General features: G+C 47.5%; 1 protein-coding gene across 1 annotated transcript in view; it reads right to left on the bottom strand.

Annotated features, from left to right (window-relative positions):
- Positions 1 to 213: 213 nt before the first annotated feature.
- Positions 214 to 11,250, bottom strand: part of C10H12orf45 (chromosome 10 C12orf45 homolog) — a 12,653-nt gene continuing 1,616 nt past the window's right edge. Inside the window, exons 2-5 of the mRNA XM_021175242.2 lie at positions 7,013 to 7,145; positions 5,718 to 5,804; positions 3,340 to 3,476; positions 214 to 2,207 (exon numbers count right to left, since the gene is read on the bottom strand). Coding sequence (XP_021030901.1) covers positions 1,989 to 2,207; positions 3,340 to 3,476; positions 5,718 to 5,804; positions 7,013 to 7,127 — 558 coding nt within the window. The 5' untranslated portion in view covers positions 7,128 to 7,145 and the 3' untranslated portion in view covers positions 214 to 1,988. The remainder of the gene's footprint in view (positions 2,208 to 3,339; positions 3,477 to 5,717; positions 5,805 to 7,012; positions 7,146 to 11,250) is intronic.

The following is an 11,250-nucleotide window of genomic DNA, read 5'->3' as shown; positions in this document are numbered from 1 at the left end:
TGCTTCCAGCAACTGTAGGGTTGTTAATTAAGTAAAAACTCCAATCCCAGGGTGGTGGTCTAGTTTNCTGTGAGTTGTTGGCCAGGGAGATAGATCCCAGAAGTGACTATTGTCACTATACTTGTGTGTGTACTAGAGCTAAATGGTCACCCCTACTGCTGAGGACACCAAATGTTGACTTCAGGAGAGCAGAACACCAACCTGGGCTTACACAGAAAGCACTACCCCAATCCCCAGCAGTTAGCATTCAGTGTCAGAGGCTGTTGTTTGAGCCCAGAGGGGAAACCAACTCTTTCTTACAGCCTCACTTGGCTGAGGCTCCCAAGTCCTCCACTACCTGTGTGTCNCACACGAACAGCAGGTTCTGTGGTGCTTCGATCTGCCCAGTTACCCATCTTCCAACTGTCTGTCTAGCCCCCTCCAACCTCGAGCTAAAGAAAATCCTATGTCCAAANATGTACCCAGTCAATCACTGTGGTTTAAATGCGAATGGTCCTTATAGATTCGAATGTTTGGTTCCTAGTTGGCAGACTGTTTAGAACAAATTAGGAGCCTTGTTGGAAAAGGTATGTCACTAGAAGTGGGAGGGAGGAGAGATGGACAGACTTCTGAGGTTTCAAAAGCCCAGCTAGGCCGTCTTATACTCTGCTCTGCCTGGTGCCCTGCCCACCCTACATTTACCCCAGAGTGTCATAGACTCTTAAACTGAAAGGAAGCCCACAGTTAAACACTTTTCTTTTACTATTTGCCTTGGTCATGAAGCATCTCTTCACAGAAATAAAAAACACAATTATCCTCTGACTATGGGGATCAGTCATACTGTAGCTACCAACTGCAGTCACCNAGGNGAACCTCTTCTTCCACTGGGCAGCAAGGATTGTAACCCATGATGATCTGACCTGCACACATGGCAGACTCTTCAGTCAGGCAGTTATGCGTGCCTTGAACATTTCACTCTGCTCTGTTCTCAGGAGGAAAATGACCAGGATACCTTTTTCTTTCCAGGGGCTCAGGGACTATGGAGGAGGTACAGAGGGTGGAAAACTGTAGTCCAGGCTTGATGCCCTAACCCAGCATGACTGTGGAGCAGTAGCTTCCAGGACCAATCAGAGACCCTCCCTGGCTCAGAGGCGGCAAGGATGAANTATCACATGGTATGGCAAACCACCAGGATAAACGACAAGGATGTTACCATCTCCTCCAAGTCACAGGGACATGGTTCCTCTACTCAAGTAGCCTCCTGAACAGACCGCTCATCTTCCCGNGGCTGGCACTTGCTAGCCCTGATAACATCATCTAAGACTGGTTAGTCAGTGAAACAGCTACCAGGTCATCCACACTGTAAGCTTACTAACTGAAGAACTAGAGTCATTCTTCGGGCTGTCAGTAGCATTATAATTTGAAATGACAATTTTACATGACTTCACACTCACATACAAGACAGTGATATAGCACATAGTTGTTTCTAAACTCTCTTCACAGAAGGAGCAAAGATCAATCTGCTCCAAGAGGATGTCAACTGCTATCCCTTACAAATCTTTAAAAAGGCAGCTTGGGTTTTCCTGAACTGAATATAGGCACCGTCACACCTTAAATGGCAGGAGGCTGTNATCCTGGGCTTGTCTCTAGTACCCAGTTCATACATAACAAACTGCAACCTGCCTTGATATAGAACATACCAAAACCGCAAACTGGCAGTGGGAATCTTGTAACCAATAGCTAGATTTCGACGTAGATGAGCCAGAGTTACATTACAGCCCACACTCTAGAGCAAACATCTGCATGAACCAATCTTGTCATTTCTTATTTCCCTTCTCAGTGTCCAAGGGCACTACGCTCTCTGCAGCCAAGCTCTGAGCATTTTCTATGTAAAATACACCTGGGTTCATGATTCTTTGTGACACGTTAAGGACTACAGCCGATCGGACCGGGCCGCCCTGCCCCCAGCCCCCAGGCGGGGAGCGCCTGCTCCTTCCATGTGGGTCATTTCACTGCTTCTTTTTTTTACTTGCCGGACTGTCCAAAACTTCAATCTTGCCTTTGCCACCTTCTGCATTNGGAANCTTAATGTTCTCGATGGTGACTTCAGAGGGAACGCAGACATCTTCTTCGGACTCTGAGCTGTCCCCAGAACTNTCCCGAGAGCTCTCTTCTGGGCTATCCTCCTCTTTTGAATCTGTCCGATTCATCTCAAATAGGGCCACATCCTGTAACAAAGTGTCAGGATAAGAAATGTCCTTCAGGGCAGTTCTGTAACATGCTCTAATAAAGCAACATGGCTGGCTACAGAGAGGGCTCAACAAGCAGGTAAAGGTACTCACTGCTTCTCTGCTGGTTCTTATGGACACCAAATCCATCCTAACAGCAATGTCACTGAGTGCTTTACTCTAAGTAAAACAGGTCTTTAAAAAAGTTCTTGCTGCCTACTATCCATCCAACAGCACCCACTCAATAAAACTGGACTAGAGCAGCGGCTCTCAACCTTCCTCACTATACAACCCTTTAATACAGTTATGTTGTGGTGATGTCCGCAACCATAAATTATTCTCACTGCTATTCCTAACTGTAATGTTGCTACTGCTATCAACCATAGTGTAAAATCTCTATTTTCTGGGTGCAGGCAGGTCGAGACCCACAGGTTGAGAACTGCCAGACTACCGTCAGGCACCACATTGGACACTTCAGACTTGACAAGCAGGTGGCCACAGTGACACGGCCACAATCCCAGTCTGTAACAGCACTGGGAAGACAACTTGAGGTCAACCTGAGGCCTACCCCCCCCCCCCCCGCCCAAAAAATCACAACTCTTGCCTTAAAGAAATTTACATTTCTGAGCAAAAACCAGCACTGGCAGGCAAAATCCTGCCTGCCACCCACTTCCGTTCAAATACTGAAGTAGGAATGGTGTCTGCACTTTCAGATAGTAGCTGAAGGGGAAAGATGTAATTGTAGCATGCGTACCACAAGCTTCTGACACCACAGCCCTGGGCAGAACTTCCCACCATGAAAAATTGTTCACCTGGAACTGTGAGTCAACATGAATAGCCCTTCCCTTAAAAACACGCACACATAGAAATTGTATATAACTCAAGTTTTAGTAGCCATAAGTTTACAAAGCCCTGCTTATAAAGTAAATAGCTACATTTCTGCACTGAACAGCAAGTCAAACAGGCAAACAGAGGGAGTATGGCCTGTGGAAGTCAAGTTTTACCATCTTACCTGTGTGAAAATATTTGCTAATTTTAAGCTAACATTTTACTTTAGAACGACATTTTAAAATACCATTTGGTGACAAGTATATTAATTCCATTGTATGAAACAGAAACAAGACTGAGTTACCATCTGTATGATGTTTCCGGACGTCTCGTCGATGTTTTCAATATTGAAGTGACCAGCTGGAGCAGCTGCCATTTCCCTCCTCAGCTTCTCATTTGCCTGGGCCATTTGTGGGAGGAAGGCCTGAACCTGGTCTAGCACTGGAGGGCGAACACAGCAAGCAAATCGTATTAGTAAGTTCTAACCCAGCCCTCCCAGCACAGCATTTCAGAGCAGAGTTAGCAACAAACCCATCAACTCTACATCCCTCCACTTCTGAGCCGCCTTGGGCTGGGTTGGAGGGTGGAGTCCACCAATCAGTTACATTCCTAGGCCCTCTGAACTCGCAGAGCCATACAACCACATGATTCACCAATTACTACTCAAATGTTCTGTTACTCTGCCATCCCCAAAGTATAAAGTTCTAGAAGGCTGGCATTCAACAAGATGACTGGGGAGAAACCAGACAGAATGAGCTCATGGTTAAGTGAACCTGCTCTTTACAGTGAGGCTATCAAAGTCATTAATGAGATCTATTTGCATTTTTTACTATGTCAGTCACCTAGAATGTCTGTCACCCGCTCTACTGCCCACCTTTCATCTGAAAATGTCAACACCATCCTTCTTTTTAAAAAGAAAAAAACCAAACAACAAAAAACAAAAAGACAAACAGGAACAGGTTTGCGAATTCTCTATGTTCATCACTTGGGCTGGCTTCCCATGCCTGCCGTAGGCCCATGCCTGCCGTAGGACATGGGCCTATTCATGTTCCTCATCCTGAACAGGCCTAGGTTTCTGCAGTCTTGCCTAGCGCAATCTGCCCTGTGCTGTAATCTGGCAGGGTGTTCTAGCCAAGCCAGTGAGCAGTCAACTTGGCTGAGGAGAATAGCACCAAGTTAACTGGATGCATTTCTCATTCACCAGCTGACTAGCCACAGCTGCACAGCAGCGTCTTTGGGTTAGTCTAACACAGAGACCAGCAGCATAGAACGACAATGGGCATGGGGATCCAGATAAACTTTTACTTTCTATCTCTGGCTTCTCTTAAAGCAATCTGAGCTTCTACTCTTTTGCAACTCAGAGTTCTAACGAACACATTCAATCTCCCCACCATGCTGACTAGTTTTGTCAACTTGACACCAGCTAGAGCCTGAGAGAACCTCAACTAGGAAATACCTCTGCAAGACCCAGCTGTAGGACATTTAACTAATCACTGACTGATGGGGGAGGGCCCAGCCTATTGTAGGTGATGCCACCCCTGGGTTGGTGGTCCTGGGTTCTATAAGCAAGCAGGCTGAGCAAGCCATGGGAAGCAAGCCAGGAAGCAGCACCTCTCCATGGTCTTTGCATCAGCTCCTGCCTCCAGGTTCCTGTCCTGTGTGAGTTCCTGTTCTGGCTTCTTTCAAGTAATAGACCGTGATCTGGAAGTATAAGTCAAATAAACCCTTTCCTCCCCAAGTTACCTCTTGTGGTCCCATCACATAGAAACAAACCCTAACCAAGCCAGAAATTGGTATAACAGTGGGGTATTGCTGTGGCAGAGACCTTACTGTGTGTGTTTAGGATTGTAGAACAACTTTGGGCTGTTAAAAGCACTAAGTGTTCAGAGCTCAGTGAGCTGTACTGTAGGAGCCTGGGAGATAAGAATGTTGAGAGCAGTGCAGACGATAAGAGGTCTGGCTTGTGACATTTCAGGTCAGTTTGAGAGTCCTTTAATGACTATCTCTGCTTCCCACAGTAGAAGGGTTATGGTCTCATGAAGCCACACAGCTTAAGAGGGTTCCTCTGGTCCTCATGTTGGCTCAACAAGCACCCTTATTCTGAGCAATCACCTAGAATAAATACCTGCCAGGTGTGGTGGCAAACACCTTTAACTCCACGACTCGGGAGGTGGAGGCAGAGGTAGGTAAATCTGAATTTGAGGTTGGCATGGTCTACACAGAGTTCCAGGCCAGCCAGGGATAAAAAGTGAGACTGTTGTGGAAGGGGAGGAAAAAAAAAATTGGCCCAGCAGCATGTAGCAGTAATCCTAGAATGGGGTGAGGCAGGAGAATCTGGGGTTCAGAGTCATTCTCAGCTACACAGTGAAGCATGAGGCCTGGACGACATGAGACCCTGTCTCAAAGAAAACAAAGAAAGCTAACTAGACCTAACTAGCTGGGCCTTTTGGAGTTTCAAAAATACCTTTTATTCTGAAAACAAAAAAACAAAAAAAAAAAAAACAAAACAAAAAACCTGCAACCAGGGAATTAACATGAGAAATTCTATTCCTCAATCATTTACACAATATATTTGATTCTACGGTTTGATATGCACCATGAAGACAGACTGTCCCCATCAAATAATGGATTAACTAGCCTCAACTGGGGGAGTGCCCTCTAGAGTAGAAACTAGGTACTTACAAGGGCTCCTCTGCATCCGAACTGTTTGAAGTGTAGAGGTCTTTCTGGGGTGAGGCTTAGAGCTGATGAGCAACTGGTCCCAGATACCTGAAACCACACACACAAAACAATTCATGGCATAAAACAGCCCTGAGCAACAAGTGCAACTCAGAAATGAGCCTCTGCACCGCAGAACAGTGAGAGCCGGGCCCATCAGCACAGCCTGAAGTCTGGACCACCCCTAACTCTGACAGAGGAGGAGCCAGCACCTCCAACACTCCTGTCTGTACCTCTATCTCCCCCACCTCTAGTACTGTTCTGTAATAAATACACATTGACAAAAGGGGTGGGGGACTAGGCATGGCGGGGCACACTCAAAAGACAGGCAAGTGGATCTCTGTGCTCCAGGCCAGCCAGGGCTATGTCTCAAGCACTAGCTGCTCTTGTTTGATTCCTAGCACCCACATGGGGGCTCACACTGGACTATAACTCCAGTTCCAGAGCACCCGACACTTCTGACCTCTTAAGGCAACAGGATGCACAACGCACAACTTTAAACAGCACAGTTAGCAAAATGTGCGTGCACCACCACGCCCGGCTTGTTCTTTTTACACATGGAAAATTCTTTTACTTTCTAAATAAGACATTCTGTCACTCTTAGTATTAAAAATTTGTTCTCTACCTTCCAAGCCGGTCCAGCCAGGTGGTCCTTGTAGAGTTCATTAAGAACCGCCCAGCCCGGCGTGGTGGCGTACGCGTTTAGTCCTAGCACTCCGGAGGCAGAGGCAGGCGGATTTCTGAGTTCGAGGCCAGCCTGGTCTACAGAGTGAGTTCCAGGACAGCCAGGGCTATACAGAGAAACCCTGTCTCGAAAAACCAAAACCAAAAAAAAAAAAAAACCGCCCAGCGCGGGGCTGGCCTAGTAGTACCCCGGACAGACCCAGGCAGCGTCTCGGGCTCCGCGGCGACCCCTGCCCCTTAGCGTCCCGACCCCCAGCAGCGTCTCGGGCTCCGTGGCATCCCCTCCCCATTGGCGTCCCGGCACCTCCGACCTCCGCAGCGTCTCGGGCTCCTCGGCGTCCGAGGCCCCGCAATAACCCGGACCCCCCATAGCGTCCCGACTCCCCGCAGTGTCCCGTACTCCTAGGCGTACCCGGCCCGGCCGCGTCTTGGGCGCCTCAGTGTCCCTGAACCCCGCAGCGTCCCCGACCCCTACAGCGTGCCCGGTCCCGGTAGCGTTCCCGGGTCCCGCAGTGTCCCTGACCCAGCAGCGTTCCGTGTCCCTCCAGCCCATTCCGCTCTCCACCGTCGCTCACCTCCCGAACCCTCGCTCCCCGCCGTCAGCAGCTCCCTGGACACCGTGACCTGCGAGCAGTCTACAGAAGACGAAGAAACACCAGGACCGGTCGCACGCTCGCCCCGGAGCTCCATGCTTCCAAGCCAGCGCCACTGAAAGAAGCCCGGATATAGGAAGGCACGGGGAAGGGGTGGGGTCAAGACAGCAATTGGCCGAAACTAGGAGGTGGGCGGCCTAGAGATGAAGTTCAGACCCACGGGAACCGGAAGCGGGGGTGGGGCCGAGGCAGGGTGTGGGGTGGGGACTCGACACCACACTGCGTGGGCGGAGCGCTGCGGATGCACGTGTCAGGCGCCTAGACTACCCCAGCCCAAGTCTAGCAAAGAGGTCTCCTCCCTTATTATTGTTAGAAAAGAATCAACCCGACTTGGTTAAGCTAAGCAAATGCAAGCATGAAGAAGGTGGTGCGAGGCCTTTGTCGTTATTCCATTTTTGTTGTTGTTTGGGGAGGTTTCTGTGGTCTTGCTTTAGTCTTCCAGATGCCAGAATTATAGGTGGGAGCCACCACACCCGGCTTCTTTTCATTTTCTATTTTTTATTTATTTTTTTGTCATACTGGCTGGCCCAAGTTGGCTTCAAAATCACCATTTTCCAGCGTCCGTTTCCGTGTACTTAAATCTACAGACACCCATTACCATACTTAGTTTGCTGTTTGTTAAAGCCTCACCAAGTTAGCCCCGTTGACCTGGTACTCAAAGTCCACCTAGGTCCTAAATAGCCTGGATTTCAGGTCTGGATGACCAGACCCCAGCTTAGTTTACTATTTAACTGTAAACACTAAACCCAGAAGTATCACGAATGCTGTTTACATTGCTATATATACAGCACATCTTTGGAACACTGTCACGTCAAAATCCTTAAAGGTTGTTCCAGGTGGTAATTAAAAAGTAGAGCTGTGAGTGAGGCACTGAGTTTGGTCTCCAGCAGAAAAACAAATCCTTCATTTCTAAAAGCTGAAACAAAACCCCTGAATGACAAACCCCATTCCTCCCCTCTTCCTGCCCCTGGGATCCAATGCTCATGGTTTTGTTGAGAACAAGCGAAAGAAACTTATTCCAAGTGCTACCATTTCATTTCCAGACTCCATTTAATCATAGGGAGAAACTTAATTCATATGGTTGTGAGCCACCATGTGGCTGCGGAAATTGAATTCAGGACCTCTGGAAGAGCATCCAGTGCTCCTAACCACTAAGCCATCTCTCCAGCCAGTCCCAGTCTCTAGGGAAACTGGGGACTTCCCTATAGCAGAACAGCTTCTGTTGTAAACAGTTGTCTATGTAAACACATCTCAGGGACAATGTGTAAGAAGACAGTTGTCTGAGTCCAGCCATCTCAAGGACAACTTCTCCATCTTGCTGGCAGGGTCAAACAAGGTCATGTTCCCAGACCTAGGAACGAACACCTGTCCCAAGTCTACATGTTTTCCTAATTGTCTGTTAACTGGTAGAGAGCAGAGGAATTGCTATTAGCTAAACCAAGGTGTGTAAGTTTTAAAAATATATAACTAATTGCCTGTTATGCACAAGTTAACTACATGCAGCTGACCCACTCCTCCCCACCCACCCCCCTTCCTTATCACTCCGAGCTCTGCACCTTATGTCTTAGAAGAAGGAATTAAGGGCCTTGAAGCCAGGTGCCCTGGATATGGCCCAGTACTCCCTTGTTTAAGTTATAATGTCAAAACACAATTGGATAACACTGCAGCTCCCCCCAGCTCCCCTCTCAGCGGTACACACAGAAACTCTGTCTTGAAAAACAAAAACAAAACAAAACAAAAAGTACGATCTCCCTTCCGGGACTGACAAGGTTCAGATCCTATACTAGCTCCCTCCCTGAGTGCTCAGAAAATAAAGCTTTTGTTTTTAAAGCTTCCATCTCTGAGTGAGTTGTCTCAGCTCCCACCCCAAAGCCAATAATTTCTCTTTCGGTGTAACTAGAATCATAAACTCTTGTTTTTGTAACTAGCATATTTCACTGAGAAGAATGTCTTCAAGGTTTACTGGAAAGGATATCTTTCTATTTTAATGTTGAATAATAAGCTCTTGAATTTTGTACCACACTTTCTTTGGGGGCAGGGCAGGGATTTGTTTGGGGGGACACTAGATAACCTAGGCTATATAGTTGAACCCCATGCTATCTATCTTCAAACACTTAATCCCAAGTGCTGAGATGACAAGCAGGCATTTGCTACCAGGACTTGTTAACAGTGTTAACAAGTTTCTCTGATAATGAACATTTGAGTTCCTTCCACCTCATGTCTGCTGTGAACAGAAGCAGCAGTAAATATGGAGTTGTTGATTCAAGCAGTGCCTTGAATCCTAGCATTCAGAAGGCAGGGAGGCTGGTGGATCTCTGTGAGTTTAAAGCCAGCCTGAACTATGTAGCAAGATCTAAGCCAGCCAGAACTGCATAGTAAATCTGTGTCTCAAACAAACAAAACAAAACAAACACAAACCCTGTGGGGCTGGAGAGATGGCTTAGTGGTTAGGAGCACTGGATGCTCTTCCAGAGGTCCTGAATTCAATTTCCGCAGCCACATGGTGGCTCACAACCATATGTAATGGGATCCGATGCCCTCTTCTGCTGTGTCTGAAGAGAGCAACAGTGTGCTGACATAAATAAATAAATCTTTTAAAAAATTTTTTTTAAAACCCAACTCGGGGGGGGGGGGAACATGCCTTGGCACAGGGGCACATGACAGGAAGTCAGGACAACTTGAGGGAGTTGGTTCTCCCACTTCATTTGGCCCTATGGATTAAAAAATTATAGCAGCAGACACCTTTACCTGTTAATCTGTTGGCCAGCCCAAATAACCCAATTAAAATACAATCAAAGGGCTGGAATATATATTTCTTCTTCTTTTTGAAAGTGGACAAATGTTGGTTGTTCATTTCTTGCATTGGAAGTACTCTTCAGTGTCATTCACTAGCCTGAGATTATTTACCACAGTTCTTTGTCACTACACAACAACGCGGTAACCAACCTCTTGAGCATCTTAGACCTCCGTATCTGAGCTCATACACACCCTATACAGACACACAAAGTACAGGTCTGTTCCCCAAAATGGCTGGGGGAATGTGTCGCAATCCCTGAAAACAGTGCACGTAGGATAGGATGCTAAGTTGGCTATGATGGCAGATGCTGGCTATGCTGCAGTCAGAGAGTCATGGAAATCAGGCTGAGCTGTCAGCTGAGAACTACCAGGAAAAAGGCGCTTATGCTCCTCTTCACACCGACCTCTGATCTGCCTGGGGAGGTTAGAAGAGTGAAATGGAAACTTCTAGTTTCTTTGGAAAGTCAGTTATGTCAAACGATGTTTTGCTGGGGCACACAGGTGAAAGGATGTCCTGCTAAAGCAGGCACGGGAAAGACTGTTCTCCTGAAGCAGACACAGGTGAGAGGATGCTTGATGAAGCAGTCTGTATATGACCCACAGACAGAGCTTTGGTTTGATTTGCTCCGCCTTACTACTCTTCCCTAACCACACACACACAATCACACTCGTATTGATTCATCTTACATAGCATTGTTGAGTTTAGCTTAAGCTAACATCAACATTGAGAGAAACTCATGAGGTATCTGCAGCTTCTTGCCTCGCCTCAGGCTGGCTGGCAAGTCAGTCTCTTCAGATTGAACTACGGCTGCCAGGTGTCTGCATGCAAGACTGGACTGAAGCTACTGACAAGGATCAAGCTCGCCCCCACGGAACTATTGCAAAACAGGTTCGCTTCCCCCATATCCCAATAACTTTCCTCTTCCGCTACCTCTGGTGGGTGGTGGACTAGAGGAAAGGTTGAACGCTTACTAAAATAGGCTGCCAAAAACCATATGCCTACAAAAGGGGGAGGGGCAGATGAATCCATACCTTGCTATTTCTGCTAGAGTGTAAGGGATAGAGAGCACAAACAGAGTTTGTGCTGAAGAGCTCTTTCTGGGACCCAAACCTCAGTATCCAGAGGAAGACATCAAGTGAGATGGGAGAGAACAAGATAGAAGTTGTAAGGGTCTGGCAGGCCTGAGCCTGGTGAGCATGGCTCTGGCAGGCCCTTCTTCCCACTCCCTCTGTCTTGCTAAGAAAAAACCGGCACACACCTTTAATCCCAACACTTGGGAGGCAGAGGCAGGCGGATTTCTGAGTTCGAGGCCAGCCTGGTCTACAAAGTGAGTTCCAGGACAGCCAGGGCTATACAGAGAAAC

This window comes from Mus caroli, chromosome 10, assembly GCF_900094665.2.
Source record: "Mus caroli chromosome 10, CAROLI_EIJ_v1.1, whole genome shotgun sequence".
NCBI classification, from domain to species: Eukaryota; Metazoa; Chordata; class Mammalia; order Rodentia; family Muridae; genus Mus; species Mus caroli.
Note: the sequence above shows the minus strand (reverse complement) of the source record. Positions and strands in the feature narration are given on the sequence as shown.